General features: G+C 29.4%; 1 protein-coding gene across 1 annotated transcript; it reads left to right on the top strand.

Annotated features, from left to right (window-relative positions):
- The first annotated feature begins 9877 nt into the window (after nt 1-9877).
- LOC129290978 (ABC transporter C family member 8-like) lies at nt 9878-20234 on the top strand. The gene is made up of 13 exons (XM_054928045.1): nt 9878-9975; nt 10841-10990; nt 11219-11701; nt 11741-12668; nt 13340-13660; nt 13753-14460; nt 14569-14733; nt 14823-15117; nt 15887-16101; nt 18977-19282; nt 19405-19468; nt 19591-19834; nt 20111-20234. Exons 1-13 carry the CDS (start codon nt 9878-9880, stop codon nt 20232-20234), a joined length of 4101 nt encoding a protein of 1366 aa, XP_054784020.1.
- The last annotated feature ends 403 nt before the right edge of the window (nt 20235-20637 follow it).

Below are 20637 nucleotides of genomic sequence, written 5' to 3' on the forward strand. Positions count from 1 at the left end.
ATTCTGCCACAGATGCAATATTACAAACAACGAGTTATCAAACAAGAATTTGCAAGATGCACAATTCTAACTATAGCTCATTGAGTTCCAACTATCACAGACAATGATATGGCTATGGTCCTCTCTTATGGTATGTTGAGTCATCTTCTTTTTAACATTCATGTTATACAGGTGAAACAAATTAAAAAATATGCCTAACATATTTAGGATGTCAGAGTTTTACATTAATCACAAACTAAATCTTGTTACTTGCACCAAAACTTTAAAAAGACTCACCACACACTTGTATAGTTGTGATTAATTGTCTAATTACTCAACATGGGACTATTATCTAGAATGTGGGACTATCATACAATGTTTTCCGTACTTTTTTCTTTCTTTTTTTCATTTGATATCAATTTTTTTTTTAGTTCCAAATCAGCCCCACACATGATATTATGTCAGAGTTTTATATTAATCAAAAATTAAGGCTTGTCACTCAAACCAAAATAGCTTAAACTATTTTGAAAGGACCCACTACACACTTATATAGTTGTGTTTTTTTTTTTTTAATAACTTGTGGGACTATCATACATCTAATGTAGTTATCATTTTATGACTGATAAAATAAGTCACACACACACACTCAATTAATCTTATTTATTTAAGGGATCCAAATTTTATGTATGAAATAAGCTAAATAAACGTTAGTTAAATGAATAAATATAAAATCCTTTATTTTCTAGTTGAGAAAATGACATTTAAGAATTTTCTAAGAATATTATTTACGGTTATCATTTCGGCATCTGTGGGGCAAGTTAGTTAGAGTAGTTGAGCATTTTTTTCACTTTTACACTCAACAATGTTTTAGCTTTTAAGTCTTATATTTATTGTAATTAGACTACTTTTACTTTATTTATATATTGCTTTACTTAAAAAAAAAAACAAGAGTTCACGTTTACACTCACAAATTTCTATTATTAGAATTAACACTAAAATTAATGAAAAAAATTATTCAACCCCATTCTTAGACGTGAATATTGTGGGGTCCTAACTTTCTTATTGTGTTTTTTATTCACAAACTTCGAATTCATTACAAATGAAATTGTTGTATGCTGTTGAGCAAGCTCAAAAATTGTATCACATTTTTTGTAATTTTTGGATCAATGGCATTTTACTTTACTTTATTTTATTTTATAGATTTCATTATTCTCTAAAATTATATAACAAACATCATTTTAAAAAATATTTTACTTTTTTTCTTACGCATAAAACACAATATTTTCATACTTATATCCACTTTATATTTTTCTGATATAATTAAATGATATATGATATTATTGGAACAAGTTAAAATATTTTCATACCTAATTGACAATAGTTTACTTAATGTTTAATTTTGTTTCAGGAAATCTAATCTTTTATTTTACTTGACTTAATTATAATTGGTTTTCACTCACTATTGAAGGATATGAACTTTCTACTTCCATTTTTTTTGAACTTTTTAGGAGGAAGTAAAAAAGATCGAAGCAGAAAGTAGACTTTTCATGTCAGTTACATGAATGACATTGAAAGAATTTTCCACATCCACATCAGTTTTCTTAAACTTTCAAATTTAAAAAATTGATGTTAAAAAATTTGTTGACACTAGCTTTCTTAATAACCGTTGTTGTAAGTTTATATTTTTCAATATATATATTCAAAACTTAAATTTGTAAACTAGACAAAGTATACAACTAGTAAGAACAACCAAAATCAATGACTATGCAGTAAGTTAAAATTATGTTAAATACAGATTTATAAAATGAACTAACACAAGTATATTTCTCCATTGTAACTAATATATAAATCTATATTTTTTTTTCATTTTATATAAAACTATAAAAAATATTTTTCAACCTCTCACTTTGAAAAGTGCTTTTGGAGAAGTGGTTGAGTCAAAATATTTCAAATAGCCATCAATCTCTTCTTCATTTTAAGACTTTGTGTTGTGCTTAGATCACGACTTCCCCAAAGTGGGAAGGTCAATAAACGTAAAAAAATAGGAGTCACCACTAAAGTTTTTAGAAAACCTTGAAAAACTATATAATGGAAAAAGATTGTTTGCTAGAAGGGTTTGAAAGTTGGCTATGAAGGAAAAAAGTGTTAGACACTCTACAATATCAGTTCATAATAATGGTTATAGTAAGTTGATTACATAAAATTAATTGGCCTTTTAATAATGTCTTAATTACCCTTTAATCACATGTAAAAATAAAGATAAAAATTAATTAAAATAAATTATTTATTTACATGAGAGGACTTGACTTAGGATAAAAGCCTAAGGCCTATGTACCTTATAATAGAGATTAAAGTCCACATGATTTGAGATATTATTATTTAAGTTTTTTAAATTCTTTTAATTAATTTATTTTATGAAAAGATTAATATTTTGGATTATATTATTATATCCATTTTTAAAAATAATAATTTGTTCCAACGAAGTACCTTTAGGTGAGAGAAAATAATCAATATTAGAACCTGCAGTGATTTAGCACATCACTTACAACTCATTGGTTAACGCTCTAAGTATACATGATAGTTTAATATCACTCATGAAAAACCCTAGAAAAATGAAAGGAACTTTCAAGAATAATTTTCTAGAAAATAATTTAATAAGAAAATTTTAGTATAAAGCTTGATACCTGCGATAACTTATTGTTATTATTCACAGTATCTCACTTGATGATTTCAGAGATCTACAATGATTTAGTATTACTTGTTGAAACTTAAAAATATAAATAACTTTTATTATTTTACCTACGATAACTTAGTGTCATTCACAGTATCTCGTTTAATGCTTTTAGATATCCATGGTAACTTCATATTACTCATGTCATAGCCTAAAATGTGCCCATAAATTTTATATGTTTTTTGAATAAAGATTTTTCTTGACACTTGACAATTGTGATGATTTAATATCACTCACAATATGTCCATCAATAATATGTCAAATATTCACGATGATTTAGTATCACTTATGAAAAATTCAAAACCTAAGGCAATTAATATTTTAATTTAATATATAATTTATTTATTTGTTTGTTTGTTTGTTTGTTCCCAAGATGAGTGAAAATGAGTCGTAAAAGAACTCAGCATCTTTTAGAACACTCACTAAAAAAGAAGAAAGAGTAACAAATTAAATCACCACTGCATCACAAGTGAATCCACAAGCACCAATACAATTGTCATTGGTATATAAGCATGATTGCTCGCGTACTACCAAATCCAATTTTAGTTTCCATTTTTCTTCTTCCATGCAAAGTAAATACAATAATTTAGGATCCAAATACACATTCATTCCTTCTATCAAAGAAATAAAAATATAATGTGCTCCGTGAATCTATGCAACCTAACTGCTCAAATTTGAATCAAACATGATTATGAAATATGGATCAACCAATGTGTGCCAGTTCAACTAAGAGTGCAATCGTATATCATTGATTCGAGACACAATAAGAATATAATCCATGCAAATTAAATAATAGTGAATGTATGATAGAGAGGAAAACATATAGAGTAACGTACCATAAGGATTTATGTCCATCTCTTGTTTCTCTTAATTTTATATCTTAGTTTCTTTATTATCCTCTCCCTCTCCATTTTTTCCTGTTTTCCTTCCTTTCTTTCACCTCATGCGTCCTGCAAATCTTTCTCAATTTTTATGTCCCCCATCTATGTCCTCTTCTCTGGCTTTTACAGGCATCAACTAAGTTTTTTTTTTTTATTTTAATGAATAGAATCAATCATATCAAATCAAATTCTATTTCAACTTTTACTCCATTATTTCTGATTTTTTAAATTTACATAAAAGGCATTTAATTTGATAGAAACAAAATTGAGAGGATTTGGGAGTCAATAAAGAAGCAAAAAATCTTTTAAAGTTATGAAGATATTATTTTGTTTTTAATTATTTTGTTATAAAATCCTATTTTTCCTTTTTTTTAATTTTATTTAATTTACTTAATTTATTAGGCTTTTTAATTATTTTTAATTTATATCTGAAAGCCTTGACAAAATATGGTGTTTACACCCTGTATTATTAAAAATCTAAAGAATAAAATCAATCAAAATAATAATAAGGAGTTAAACGCAAGGATTTAAACAAAAATAATAAAACCAAATACCTCATTCAATCTTTCAATACTTCTAAGTTAAACTATCTCATACATAACGAATAATATAATATTTACATTATGTTTCCCCTAGTTGTGCCTATGACACTAAAAAAAATAAAAAAAATTAAACTAATACATGTGAAAGACAATTAAAGAAGAAAGCCAAGGTTCATACTCACATTCAAGTAAATCCAATGAATTGCTATTTCTTTCTTATGTATTCCACCCATCATATAATTTACATGAAGTGCTCAATTATCAATCATAAATGAAAGAAAAACTTTAACAAAGTATAAATATTTTAAAAAGTAAATTTTTACATAAATAAACTCACATGTTAAAAATGTATTTTAACTCATTGCTTAGTCTTTCGCCCAAGGAACAAAACAATATACTACACTTTCATACAGGCAAGGAGCACAAAGTGATCAATGAGACTTATAGCATATAAAAATTTTAATAAATATTCAATAATACAAATAAATTTTATAAATTTACACACACTTTTGAATAAAAAATACTTATCCCTCAACAACCAACGCTGCTGGATAACATAACAACTTTGTATTTGTAATATGATCCATCATATATCTCATCCTCCTATCTATCAAATTGTGAGTCTTTTGTACAACTGTTGGGCACAAAAATCCAAATGTTCTACATTTTCCCATTTGTACAGGAAAGGTCAAATAAAGAAGTGAAACCTAGCCCCAGCGTGATATTTTAAATTGATAATTAAAAGATTCCAAAAGTATCATGCAATACATCATCAGTAATCATGAAAACGACTCTGTGCCTATCCAAAATTGAAAATGAAATTTAAAGTAAATAATAATCCCATCTCTGTGTTGAAGAGTGTGAGGAGTTTTTATCAAATGACTAGGATTCCATGTCGTTATGGCAATAAAACGACGTTTACAACATAATTAGGTGATTTTTGTTTGTTTGTTTTTGGATTCACACATAATTAGATGACTTTAATCGATGTTTAAAGTTTAATCTGACAGTGCGTTGCATTTTTTATTCTGGGTGACGTGGAGGGGCAATTACAGCCAAATTCATTTCTCTATCACCAACTTAGGATCCTTGCACACACAGGTACAGAAATACATTTGTCAACATACAAATATTTTTTGATAAATAATTACATTTAATTAGATAGAGATAGATTTTTTTTTTTTGGGCTTCCAGATACTTCAATTCCTAATGATTAGAATGCCAACAAAGTTAATATCCTCAATTTCACGTAGTGCTGCCTGCTCACTCCTACCCTCATTACTTCTTTAACTATCTCACCAAGATCAACAAAAAATATTAAATTAAACTTATTTAAAAGTATAATAAATTTTATTTTTATTTTTATTTAAATAAAAAATATAAATTTACATTATAATTCTTTCTCATAGTTAATAAGTTTAAATAAGAGTAACATTAAAAAAATATAATTAATACTCTATCAAGTGCCTTATATTAATGACTAGATTTTAAAAGGCATCTTATAATAGTAACTCTAAGAATTTTATTGAAGATTGAAACTGAGCTTTTTTTCAATTACAGGAATTAATGAAGCTACCAACTAAAGTTTGCATCGTTATAAGTAGAAGACTTTGTCATTAAAAAAAAATAGTTGAGAGTTTGAACCTAGCTTTTGTGTATTTAGCAATAGTTGGAAGAGATCTACCCATTATTTTTAGTATCTCAGGAAAGATATTATCTTCTTTTGGTAGAACCTATCCCTTATGCTCTTAAAAAGAGAGAGGAATTGATGGAGCTAATAAAGTGAGCCTAAGAATTTAGATTTAAACTGTAATAAATTACTCCCTTCGATTCAAAATACAAGAATTTTCTCTCATTGAATTTTAGTTCAAAATATAAGTAATGTAATACATGTAGAAAATTGTTTTTCATTTTAGCTCTTGTATTTATTAACCTAAATATTAATATAAACATATCTCTCACTTATCATATAATGCATTTTAATTAAGATTAGGGGTAAAAAGAAAAAATAATATATATTGATATGAGAATGGGGAATTTATTGGTATACAAATTTTTCTCAAAAACTGATTATATTTTGGATCGGAGAGAGTAAATTACAAGAACCAAGCTATAAATTTGATAAAACTATAAGGACAAAGTAATTAATTTTTTATTTAAAGATATATTTTTGGGAGAATTTCAATAAAGACACTTGGATCATATTTATTTAAATTCAAAACTCATAAATTTTTGAAATTTTACTTCCATCCAGATTTGATATTAAATTTATGAGGGAAATGATAAATTGCCTCTTATTTAAATTAATATCTAAATTTTCCTACTTTACTTATCCATTGCTTTATTTTACTTGTTCATTTATTTACAAAATGTTATTAATTACTTTACTTCACTTGTTTATTTTTATGGAATGAAATTAAGTGAAAATCTGGCAATAAACAAGTAAAGTAAGACAATAAATAATAATAAAAAAATTAATCTTTTAGTCCTTCAACTTGTAATTCACTTGTAACTCAGTCCCTCAATTATGACTCACTGCGACTCAGTCCCTCAATTATAACTCACTGCAACTCAATCCCTCAACTTGTGATTTACCTATAACTCGGTCCTTATTTTTAAATTTTTTTAAAAAATTTTATTAAATAAGAGGGATAACAAAATGCTCATATATTATTTTAAAATACCCTCTTCTTATTTATTAATGTGAGATATAAGCTAACACAAAAAAAATTAATAAAGGTTAAGGGACTAATTTGTAAGTGATTCAAAAGTTGAGGGATTGAGTCATAGACGAGTTATAGTTAAGAAACTAAGTCACAGCGAGTCATAGTTGAAGAACTAAGTTGCAAGTGACTTAAAAATTAGAGAACTAAAAGATTAATTTTTTCAATAATAATACTTAAGTAAATGAATAATATATAATATAGAAACCAACATGTTGTCTTAAGAAAATTTAAACACTTAAAATGAAAATAAGTTAAATAGAGCAATGAACAATATTCCATAAGTAAATTAATAAATGAAGTAAAAAAGTTTTAATATTAATTTAAATAAAAGTTAATTTTGTCATTTCTCTTTGATATTTAAACCAAATTAGTACCTCTAGACTACAATAACATTTTAAAAATTAAAGGACTTTAAATTTAAACAAGTATGATCCAAGTCTTCATTGAAATTCACCCTATGTTTCTTCAATCTAGCTTTACACTGTTCTAGTCTTGTTCCTTTTTTTTTTTTGAAGAAGTTCTAGTCTTGTGCGTTAACCATCAGCTATATAAGAAAATAAATCATTAAATATAATGTAACAATGAGAAGTTTGCAAAAATGATTACATAAGATTTGGGTTTTCTATTTTTAAATTAAGAAAATGAATGACATTAACGGCTTGTTTGCTTGAGATTAAGAAAAAAATGATTTTTCTGGCCAAAAAAAGAAAACATGATTTTGATAAAGTAATTAAATTAAATATAAGGCTCTCCTTTTCAGATTAAAAAAATAAATGGTTTTTAGATGGTTTAGAGATTTTATAAAAAATATTTATTTTGTAGTGATTTTATAAAAGGGAAAAATTATTTTACATTTGGTTACAATAATAAAAAAGTGATTATTCATTAATTAGTTATTTTTTAAATTTTATGATATCTTCTTTGATTGGTTAATTAGTTAGGCCATAAGTGATATTTTGATATATTGGAAAAAGTCTAAAGCACCCTTGGTAACTTAGATAAAAAATTTTCTATTTCACAACTTTGTTATGATGAATTTATAACTTTTTTTTTTAAATTTAACATGGAATACAATTCGCATGTTTAGCTCCCAATTTTACAATTTCAAATTGGTGAAGTTGTAACTTTTTTTTTTAATTTTAAGAAAAAATATAGACATTAATGTTTGAAATTGAAAAGTAAATGTCATTATTCTAATAACTATAAGGATTTGTAAGTTTGACTCCTAATTTTATAACTTTAAATTGATAAATTTATAACTTATTTTTTAAATTGTAAGAGGGAACACAAATATAAATGTTTAAAGTTAAAAAGTAATAAAGTTATTATTTTAACAACTTCGTAGAGTTGCAAGTTTGACTTCTAATTTTGCAATTTTGTATTGATAAATTTAAAACTTATTTTTAAAATTTTAATCATATATTTAACCTTAGGGTATTTAAGTCAATTCCTTTCTAATCAAGTTTGTCAAAAAAATCATAGGACATTGTTGGCATTCTAAAATTGATTAGAACTTAAATTAAATTAATTGGTTCTCTCATAATTTAATTGTCATTCTTCCCTTTTTTAAACTAATCCAAGTTATTTCTGAAAAAGAAAAAAAAAACTAATCCAAGTTATGGTTTTTTCTTGTTTAACTTTTTCAAATCACATTTTTCTTAATTTTAAACAACAAGTTCTAAAAAAAATTATGTGTGACATTGGTGAGACTCGGATCAGTTTGTCTCCATACTGTCTAGAAAGATCCAAATTAAATAATAATGAGAAAAAGAAAGAAAATGATGTGCTAATTATTACAAATAAAAAATTAATTATTTAGTCTCCACTATCAACTTTTAAATAGGTTTCTATATTTTAAAAATTTCCATCCCATATATCCTTAAAATATTTTAGGCTTGTAAGAATTAATTCCTGTTATTAAAAAAAAGTAAAAGAGCAAATTAATTTTCAAACTATAGGTTTAGGAGCACCTAGGACCTTAATCTCATTATTGATATATTTTTTTTATAGTTTTTGAAATTATCTTTTGTTATTATCTGATCAACTAATAATCAAAGTTAATTTTAATTAACCGTAGACATTAGACTGTACCATTTTTAAAAAATTAAAAGAGAATATTATACTAAAAATGAGTTTAGAGTCCCAAATAGAATCTATAGTTTAGATATTAATTTACTCTTTTATCCTTAAAACAACTTTCTCTCCAAATAGAAAAAGCCAGCAAAACTAGAGAAGGAAGCTAAAAACCAAACAAAGACAAACTAGAGCTACTCAATGTTGCCACAGTCACTCCAACAAGCTCAATACAGTCTCCCTTTTTTTTTTTTGGCCTGAAAAACTCAATACAGCATAAGGAAATAGCTTCCAACATTTTTCATGATTAGCTTTATATGTGGCTGTGGCTAATGTAGAAATACATGCAATTGGGTTTTAATGTAGCAAAAATGGTTACTTCTTCATAACATAATAAACTAATTGAATTTTTGCTATGAAAGGTATCCTTTAGTCCTCGATCATGCCTCATACAAAATTGCTTCCAAATTTAAAGAGAATTCACACAGTATATTTGTTTAATTTTCCTTGCATTTGTATTCCATTCATTTAAATCAAACATACTGTTAATCTAGTTCATAATAACGTAACTCATATGTTCTTGCATAGAAGCTTATATTTAAATTCTATTATTAATAGGAGAATTTTATTGATCAATAATCTATAACTATATTCATAAATGCTTTTTGAGCTCTAAGGTGTCTTCTAAACTCAAACTATATTGTATGTTATAGGCATCAATCCATGCCTTACAAAAACACAAGTCATACGAGCAATCAATTTCAAGTTAGAACTTGCTTGACGCCAAATCCTTCACAAATCGTCTAGCTTGGTCACCCAAAAGGAAGATACGGAAAAGCCAGAGTTATTCTCAGTCATATATAGTGTTGTTGATGCCAAAACACAGAAAACGAAGATTGAGAAAATGTTTGAATCGAAGTGTAGGATTTCAATGCTTCAAGAAAGATGTTCAACTCAGAAGATGAGGACATCCAGTCAAAAACCAAGGCTAAAAATGGTTCACGTGATGATGAACACAAAACGGAATCCAAAATTGGATCAAAGTACGAAAGAGAAGTACCATGTTGTCCACAGTGATCTGCAGCTGAGACAAAAACACTCGTTTTCTCGTGATGACATTTATAACAGTAGCAGTAGTAATACTTATAATAATTTGTTTATTTTCCTTTTTTCTTAACCAAAAAACTACAGTTTAAAGTTTTCACCCCAACCTTTTTCACTTTTTCACTCAGTGTTCAAACTTGTAGTCTCTTTCTTACACGATCCATAATTTTTAATTTATAATAAACTACGGTTTTAATTTTCAATATGAGAAAATAAATATTAATATTTAAAAATATTTTTTATCAAAAAAAAAATTTCTTAGAACCTTAACTTAAAAAGAGATCTGCGTGTGTTTTCATAATAGAAAGAGTGAATGTGTAATTTGAGACCTTCTATAAATGCAACAGACAAAGGTCACCCCACCCACTATTGAAACCTGAGAGCTGGAAAAACATCAAACCATTGAAGCTTCAAAAATGGCCAATGTAGCTAGGCCCACAGGTACATAATACATTACACTTTGTTGATTCTATTTTGCCTTCATAACTCTGGACTCTGGCAGTTACTAATTGCTTCTAGAAATATTTGAGGGGTTGTACTTTTCTCAGAATGATACTGGCACATAGTTGAAGAGAGTCATGTTTGTAATCTGTTTGATGTATGTCATAACAAGATAGATTGCTCAGACCATTCCTTCTCACGTTTTACAAATTGATAACACACGCATTTGATTGGATATACAGGGGATTTCAAATGGATTTGTCTCAGAGATTTTGATTTTACATCCTTTTGCACTCAAAGGAGCATCATAGACACTGTAAATGTGCTCTTTCTCTGTGCTTTTTACGTATCTTTTCTTAGCAGCTTGATCAGAAAAAACAATGCAAGTGACAGCCATAGAAAGGGATGGGTTTTTTCAGCTATCTCATTCTGTTGTGCTCTTATAAGCGTTGCATATTTCAGTAATGGACTGTGGGATCTTATTTCCAAATCGGAAGACTTTAAGCAGCTGAGGTGGTTAGTTTGTTTTTTTAGAGGACTAGTGTGGATTTCTCTAGCATTTTCTTTGCTAGTCCAGAGATCTAAATTTATACAAGTTCTAAACATTGTCTGGTGGGTCTCTTCATGCACACTTGTTTCAGCGCTCAATATTGAGATTCTGTTCCAAGAGCATAACATTCAAATATTTGATTTGGTTCAATGGTTTTTACATTTTTCACTTGTTTTCTGTGCCTTCCAAAGCCTTTGTTTTGCTGCTCAGAGCACTCAAAATACCACTATATCAAAGCCTCTTTTAGCTCAAAAAAATGAAAACAAAAAATCAAAACTTTCACGTGCTAATTGTCTAAGCAAATTGACTTTCTCTTGGATTAATTCCTTATTGAGTTTGGGCTACTCCAAGCCACTAGCTCTTGAAGACATCCCATCTCTTGTTTCTGAAGATGAAGCTGCTTTAGCCTACCAAAAGTTTTATCATGTATGGGATTCCTATTTAAGGGATAGAAGCAAAAATAAAAGTACCAAAAACTTGGTTATGTGGTCCATATTAAGAGTTTACATGAAAGAGAACTTTCTCATAGCAATCCTGGCATTGCTTGGGACAATTGCTATAGTAGTTTGTCCTTTATTGCTCTATGCTTTTGTGACCTATTCAAATAGTAAAGAGGAAAATCTAAAAGAGGGTTTTGCCATACTGGGTTGTCTGATTATCTGCAAGGTCATTGAGTCTTTGCCTCAAAGGCACTGGTTTTTTCAATCCAGAAGGTTAGGAATGAGAATGAGATCAGCTCTAATGGTGGCAATATATAATAAGCAGTTGAAGCTTTCAAGTGCAGCCAGAAGAAGACACTCAAATGGGGAAATAGTGAATTACATAGCTGTTGATGCTTATAGGATGAGAGAATTTCCATGGTGGTTTCACACCATGTGGACTTCAGTAGTACAACTTTTTCTGTCCGTTGGGGTCCTATTTGGTGTTGTTGGTCTTGGTGCTCTTCCTGGTTTAATCCCTATTCTAATATGTGGGTTTCTTAATATGCCCTTTGCAAAGATCATTCAAAAGTGTCAGTCAGAATTTATGATTGCACAAGACGAACGTCTAAGGTCAACTTCAGAGATCATAAATAATATGAAAATCATAAAGCTGCAATCTTGGGAGGAAAAGTTCAAGACCTTGACAGAAAGCCTTCGTACAAAAGAGTTCAAGTGGCTGGCTAAGGCACAATTCATAAAAGCTCATGGGACATTTTTATATTGGATGTCTCCAATAATATTTTCCTTTATAATCTTCCTTGGATGTGCTCTTTTCCAAAGTGCTCCTTTAAATGCTAGAACTATATTCACCATTCTTGCCACTTTAAGGAGCATGAGTGAACCTGTTACAATGATTCCAGAGGCTCTCTCTATTATAATCCAAGTTAAGGTCTCCTTTGATCGTCTCAACACATTTTTGCTTGATGATGAGCTAAGCAATGAGATCATTGGAAGAAACCTGGTGCAAAATTCAGTTAATAGTGTGGAAATTCAAGCAGGTAACTTCAGTTGGGATTTGGATTCAATATCTCCAACCTTGAGAGATTTGAATGTGAAAATCAAATGGGGGCAGAAAATTGCGATTTGTGGACCGATTGGAGCTGGAAAATCATCTATGATATATGCAATACTAGGCGAGATACCCACAATTTCAGGAACTGTGAGTTGATAATAGAGAATTGTTTAGTTTAATGCTTTTTAGGAATGACAAAATTTTTAGTCCCTCAATTTTCCTCAGTTATTAATTTGGTCTTTGAAATTTAATTATTATCGATCAAGCTCCTAAAATTTCAAAACCATACATAATTAGTCCTTTTTGTTTAAAGAAAAAATAACATCATAAGGACTAAATGTGTGTGGTTATAAAACTTTAGAAACTTGATCAATAAGGATTAGACTTCAAGAACCAAATCAATAACTGATATCAACTTGAGAGACAAAAAATTTTGTTATCCTTTTTTATTGTCAAATTCTTGGATAAGAATTCATCATTAGAGTGTGTGATTCTAATTTGAAACATTATGTGCCTTCAAATTTGTGTCCTAACTTTGGTGTATGATTAGGTTTATTATAGCAATACCATAGCCTTTCATTTCGCATTTTATAATTAGCTTTATTATATGGCTTACATGATTATTAGACTCTCGAATCTCAAAAGCTAGTATTTTAACTTTGAAGCCTTACTCTTTTAAAGTCTATATTAATTCATTATTATATAACTCATATACTAGCTTTAAGGAGTACGACTCTCCCAAAATTCACATAACATTCGGGATTAAATAAAAAACTTCACACAGTCTTTTCTTCTTTTTTCATGATGATTAAAAACAGGCTAAGGTGGGTGGAACTATAGCCTATGTTTCTCAAACATCATGGATCCAAAGTGGGACAATTCGTGACAATATACTCTTCGGCAAACCAATGGATGAGACCAGATACCAGGATGCCATAAAAGCATGTGCCTTGAATAAGGATATGAATGCTTTTAGCCATGGTGATCTTACAGAAATAGGTCAGCGAGGGATCAACTTGAGTGGAGGACAAAAGCAAAGGATTCAACTGGCTCGTGCAATATATAATGATGCTGATGTTTATCTCTTAGATGACCCTTTCAGTGCAGTAGATGCACATACTGCTGCTTTTCTATTCAATGTAACAAGAAATTCTTTCACATTATTCCTATTATGATAAAACTATCGACCTCATTTAATAGATTAATCTTAGTTTGTATCATGTGATAACAGGATTGTGTCATGAATGCTCTAAGGAAGAAAACTGTCATTCTAGTGACTCATCAAGTGGAGTTCCTCTCACAAGTTGATAAAATCCTTGTCATGGAGGGTGGACTAGTTACTCAATCAGGATGTTATAAAGATCTTTTGACAAAAGGGACAACCTTTGAACAACTTGTAAATGCCCATAGAGAAGCAATATCAGGATCAGATCAAAATAATGAGATCCTAGGAGAATTTGAGGATGTAATAAATGTTCTTCAACCTTTAGAGTCTGATGGATTTTATCTCACTAAGGATGATAAGAGTGAGCAGGTTTTAATGAAAGGTCAACAGAGGCTACAGCTCACACAGGAGGAAGAAAAGGAGATTGGAGATGTTGGCTGGAAGCCATTTTGGGATTATATTTATCTCTGCAAAGGATCCTTACTTCTATGTTTAGTCATTTCAGCACAGGTGGCTTTCACTACTTTGAAAGTAGCATCAACTTTTTGGCTTGCTTTAGCCATTGAAGTACCAAAAGTAACGAATGGTATTTTGATTGGGGTTTACACAATAGTTTCACTTATAAGTATTGGTTTTATGTGGCTAAGATCTATCACGGGTGCACATCTTGGTTTAAAAGCCTCTACTTCTTTCTTTTCTAGTTTCAATAATGCTATTTTCAAGGCTCCTATGTTTTTCTTTGACTCAACTCCAGTAGGGAGAATTTTCACCAGGGTAAGATAACTTTATTTCTAACTATATTGGTTAATTAATTTATATAACTTCTCTCCATTCATGGATAAACATTAAATTTAGTTCATCATTAATCTTTTTTACTTGCAGGCTTCATCAGATTTGAGTACATTAGACTTTGATGTACCTTTTGCACTCACCTTTATGGCATCTGGGGCAATAGATCTTCTGGCAACAATTGGGATAATGGTTTTTGTCACATGGCAAGTTCTTATTGTTGTAGTTCCCACCATAATAGCATCGAAATACATTCAGGTTTATCTATTCCCTTATTTATGTTTGTCAATCTCTTATACGACCTCTGCTAAAATGAAGTTGATAACTTATTATCTTTTGGCTGAAAGGACTATTATCAAGCCTCTTCAAGGGAACTAATCAGGATCAATGGAACCACCAAAGCTCCAATAATGAATTTCTCTGCTGAGACATCACTAGGAGTGGTGACTGTGAGAGCTTTCAACATGGTAGATAGATTTTACCAAAATTACCTCAAACTTGTGGACACAGATGCAAAGCAATTCTTTTATTATATTGTGGCCACTGAATGGTTAATTTTAAGGATTGAAGTACTTCAAAATTTGACACTCTTCACAACCGCTTTACTGCTTGTTCTACTCCCAAAAGGACTTGTGCCCCCAGGTGATAGTTTATGTGGAATTAATTTTTTAGGAAAATTGCTAATAAGACACTCCTTAAGATTGAAATTATTCTGTAAGACCAAAGAATCAAGATCCAAGCATATAGGATTAGGGTTCAACCAGAGAGTTATGAAATCTCAAGCCTATCTGATTGTACCATAATGTTAAACTCTTTAGATTAATCATGCTTGAAGGCAGTCAACTTTATGAAAATAATTTAAGTCAATTGGTTAGATAATTCTTAAGCTTTATATATTCTTGATCTATTTTATATATTCTAGATATGGGACTTTGATTTCTTTACTTTTAATATTCCCTCTACTACTTTTCTTTTCTTTCTTTTTTCATTTTCTTCTTCTTCTTCTTGCTTAAACTTGTATTTTTTTAAACTCATCAGGTCTCTTCAATTTTTTTAATCTCTTATTTTTTTTCATTCTTTCATTTTTTCCCTTTGTCTTAGTTTTTTTTGTTTTCATCCCTAATCAAATGACTCATGATACATATTAAACTCTTTATATTAAGCATGCACCCTAAGTTTGGTTAGATACACCCTAAGTTTTATATATTCTTGATCTATCTTCTATCTTCTAGATGTGGGACTTTGATTTTTTTTATCTTTAATACCTAAGTCTATTTGCTTGCACCTTGGTCATTTAGTTCTCCAACACAAATTTGACCATAAGGAGGGACTTACTAGCAATTTTCCCTAATCTTTGTCCCATCTTAAGGCTTTCTTTTAGTTTGTTTTGACATTTTTATTTTATGTGCAGGCCTTGCAGGACTTTCTCTATCATATGCTTTATCATTGACAGGATGCCAAATTTTTTTGAGTACATGTTTCTGCAACTTATCAAATTTTATTGTTTCCGTTGAACGAATTAATCAGTTTATTCACATACCAGAAGAGCCTCCTGCAATAGTGGAGAACAAAAAACCCCCACTTTCATGGCCTTTTAAGGGTAGGATTGAGCTTCAAAATCTTGAGGTAACTAAACAAATTATGTATCATTTCAAAAACTTGTTCTTTTTTATGAAGGAAAATGATAAATAAATCCCCTCGAAATAATAAATAATAAAATAATATCATAAAATGAGATAATTACTCTAATGTCCATGGGAACTTATCTACCGTGAATATTTTTTCTGTAAAATTACATTTCTAAACCTCTACAAAATGATATAAAGCATAGTTGTTGAAACTTAAACTAAAGTTGTTAATAAAAAAGGAAAAGTTGCTAATATAGGAAGCATAGTTGTTATTGCATGACTAAGTTGAAGTTATGATCAACTGTGCTATTAATACTTAAACTGAAGTTGTTGCTATAAAAAATATACTTGTTATTGCATAATTAAACTGACAACTATACTTCCTATATTAACAATTTTACTTTTGTTACTAACAACTTTATTGTAAGTATAAACAACAATGTTTTTTTTTAATATTTTGCTTAGGGTCAAAAACCTAATTTAGCAAAAAAAAATTTGTCAATTAATTCCCTAGGGACTTCGAAGTAATTATTGCATTTCATGGCTACTTATTTGTCATTTTCCCTTACAATTAAAAAGTATGAGTTGGTGTAACACCCTCAAATTTACAAACCGATTTTTCGCAAATTATTAATTCAAGAAATCATTTTTTCTTTCTTTTTTTTTTCATTGAACCCTTATCATGGTAGAAAAATTTCTGCCATGATACATCCAAGACAATATACCACAGGTCTTAAAATATCTCAAAAAGCAATTAGAACCATGAGGGACAGACATGGTCCTCATAGCATGTTATTTAAATTAGGTCATGAATCAAAAGGGACAGACATAATCCTCTTGGACATATAAATGCATTTAATAAAAAGGATTAGAGTTTACATGCTCCATAGACAAAATATGTCCTAAGTTGGCACAAGATACATTGTATAATCCAAAATAAGAGGCAACGTAAAAGATGGTGTCTCATACACCATAATTACACCTCTGGTGCTTTCTCGGCCGGATTCGCTCCTGTAAAAATATTAACCACGGGGAATGAGACTTAAAAGTCCCAGTAACCAAAAATTAATATGTAATGATGCATGCGGATGTAACTAATCATGCGATTGCTAAGTGGGCACACAAAACATTTAACCGAACAATATTTTCAAACAAACCGAACAAGTATTTAATTTGCATGACTGCACCTTATATCCTCCTTTCGCCATGCTCGGACGCCAAATCACCCGGCCAAAGGTGAGTTGGACCAAGCGACACGCCACTTATTGGGTCCAATGAGGGCTTACCACGTGGTAATAATTAACCGAACAGAAATTCCCATTAACACCATACATTAAAATACCCTGACAAGTCATGCATCATTCAAATATCCAAACAGGAATATATCCGAACAATAATATCTCATCATGATAGATAAAAATAAATTTTTAACCCACTTGGCAATAATTTCAAACAAGTATATACAGTATTTATTTTCAATAATTCATAATTTTTCCAAACAACAAAACAACACATAACCATTCACAAACACACTCATCACAACACATTAATAATGGTTACCTTGTGTCTTGAATAACAAGTTCCCCTTCACAACTCCTTTTTCACCACTATCTTTGTCAATATAATCTACATAATTATTTCACAATACTATATATTAATTTTACATTAAAATAAATAACTCTAATTTAAATAGTTAGAAAGTCTTAGATCTATAATCCATATTAACACTAATTTAAGATTTATGCCTCATTTAACTTCCCAAATTCTTTTCTAAAATTCTCGTACCCTAATAAACTATTTTTTTTATCCTCAAATCACTTCTAGTATCACAATTTCATCCTTCTATATTCTAAAAATTCGTCCAAAAATAAATTAAATTTTTAAAATTATCCTGAAGCCTCAAATCACCTTTCTATAACCTCAAAAATACCTATTCATACTTAAATAAATATTTAATAATCATAGGTTTATCCCTACATCTCAGATTCCACATAAATTCAACCATATAGATCTAGATTTTAACTCAAAAATTCTTAAACATGAGTTTCAACCTCAAGAAAATATTCTATAATATTTATTATATCCCTAAGAGTTTTAACCTATATTTTTAATCCATCATATCATCAGATTTACTATCCTATAGAAAAAAATCCTAATCAAAATATTTACTCTATCCTACAAAATAATCATATCACTAGAAAGCTAATATTATTTAAAAAATAACTATAAAATTAATTTTGTAATTAAATAAATTTTTAAATGCTAATCTAAACAGGAAAGTTAGAACATACCTGAAGAAAAAAAAAATAATCCCCCCTTGCGAGAAAACGCCGAGCAACGTGAGAGAAAGAGAGAAAAATAATATAAAAATGGGATTGTGAGTCCCAAAATTATATAAAAAAAATATAGGTTTGAATTTAATTATTCAAACCTTTGGGCCCAAAGTTGCAATTTTCTCTAAATTGCATCTTAGCTCTCATGCTTCCTAATGCACATACCCCCTCCTTTTTATACATGAAGGCACCTCTTCTCTTCCCTCATCTAACCAATGTGGGACTTAGAAACAACAACCTTCCACCCCCCCTTTTTTTTTTGTTCCTTCTACCTTCTCTTTTTTTTTAACACACACATAAAAAAAATTATTTATGTATTATATCTTAACTAAATATTGCTTATGTGGTTTTAAATTTAAATTTTTAAATTCATAATTAAATACCTAATCATAATATTATTTCTAAATAACCTCAAATAATATAAATTCCTATTATTATCATTTTTTTCCTCAAAACCTAAATTCCACAATTTCTTTATTATATAAAAATCAGGATGTTACAGTTGGAGTCTAATCACTATTTTTTCAAGATTGAATTCAGATTAGATATCATCCAAATGCTTCATTAGTCCTCAAGGGAATCACTTGCACATTTGAAGAAGGGAATAGAGTGGGAATTGTAGGGAGGACTGGAAGTGGAAAAAGTACACTTGTAAGTGCTTTGTTTCGCTTGGTTGATCCTACAAAAGGGGACATTCTTATAGATGGAATTAGCATATTACCAATGGGATTGAAGGATTTGAGAATGAAGCTGAGCATTATTCCTCAAGAACCCACTCTTTTTAGGGGTAGCATCAGAACCAACTTGGATCCTCTTGGCCTCTACTCTGATAATGAAATATGGAAGGTGAATGAATCAATGAATTACCTCTACACTGGAAAAATATATAACTATATTAAATCTTACTATATTCTAAATGAGATTTTTACTAAGTACATATTTTGATGTCTGCTATTTGATCATTGTAGGCTTTAGAGAAATGCCAGCTCAAAACAACAGTCATCAATCTACCAAATCTATTAGACTCTTATGGTGAGTTTGATCCTGAAACTTGATACATGTTATTGAAACTATATTTTCATGTTATAAAACTTCAAATCAAATTTTAAGATGCAAATATAACTTCATAACTATAATTCTAAAAATCTTAACAGTGAGTGATGAAGGAGAAAATTGGAGTGTGGGACAAAGACAACTCTTTTGTCTTGGAAGAGTACTTCTCAAGCAAAATAGAATTCTTGTTCTTGATGAAGCTACTGCTTCCATTGATTCTGCCACAGATGCCATTTTGCAAAGAGTTATCAGACAAGAGTTTGCAAGATGCACAGTTATAACTGTGGCTCACAGAGTCCCAACTGTAATAGATAGTGACATGATCATGGTTCTCTCACATGGTATGTCAGTTAGTTGTTTCTCATGATTTTCATATGCCAATCTTATCTATGAGTTCTAGCCAAAAAATAATCTTATATCATAGAGACTTGGTAGTATAAGATATCAAAGTTGTCTATTGAGTAGTATGGAATGTTCAATAGTGTATTTAGGTGCGTCAATTCTCCCCCCCTCAACAGTTCCCCATCCCAATTAAATGCCTATCATCATCTAAGATTTTTTATGTGATAAAAAAATAAAAACAACAACAACTGTTGTGTTTTGTGTTTGTGTGAATATAAGTAAAGTGGTGGAATATGATGAGCCTTCTAAGCTAATGGAGATGGACTCTTGTTTCTCTAAACTTGTTGCTGAGTATTGGTACAGCTGCCGCAAGAACATCTCTCATGTCCCAAATCTTTATTAGTCATCACCAGCAACAAATACGAATGAGGATTGAGAATATTTGCAGCACAAAATAAGTTGCACGAATATCACTTCTGTAAAATCGCATGAATGTTGTACCTTTATTTTAATTTCCTCCCTTGCCTTACTTTTTTCAAGCTTTTTGCAAATTAAGAGTAGTTTGGCCCCTTTTCCATTTTTATTGTGGAAATAGTTAAATTATAAAATAATCATCAAAGGTTAAACCATAGAATTTTTACTATTGTTTAATATTTAACATGTATTTTGTGATCTTAAAATCTTGAGCCACTCAATACAAATCTGAATGAGAAAATTTAATTTAAGTAATTAAGCTTACATAGTTAATATATTTTTATACTTAAATTTGAATGTGTTTATATTATATGTTTATATTAAAATAAGCT

The sequence above is a fragment of the Prosopis cineraria genome, unplaced genomic scaffold (genome assembly GCF_029017545.1).
Source record: "Prosopis cineraria cultivar Desert tree isolate PC_DT_omini unplaced genomic scaffold, ASM2901754v1 PC13, whole genome shotgun sequence".
Lineage (NCBI taxonomy): Eukaryota > Viridiplantae > Streptophyta > Magnoliopsida > Fabales > Fabaceae > Prosopis > Prosopis cineraria.

Coding starts and splice junctions, on each gene's coding strand:
- LOC129290978 (XM_054928045.1), top strand. CDS start 9,878: ATGTTCAACTCAGAAGATGAGGACATCCAGTCAAAAACCAAGGCTAAA. Junction 9,976..10,840: donor GAATCCAAAATTGGATCAAA/GTACGAAAGAGA, acceptor TTTTCTTAGCAG/CTTGATCAGAAAAAACAATG. Junction 19,835..20,110: donor ATGGTTCTCTCACATGGTAT/GTCAGTTAGTTG, acceptor TGTGAATATAAG/TAAAGTGGTGGAATATGATG.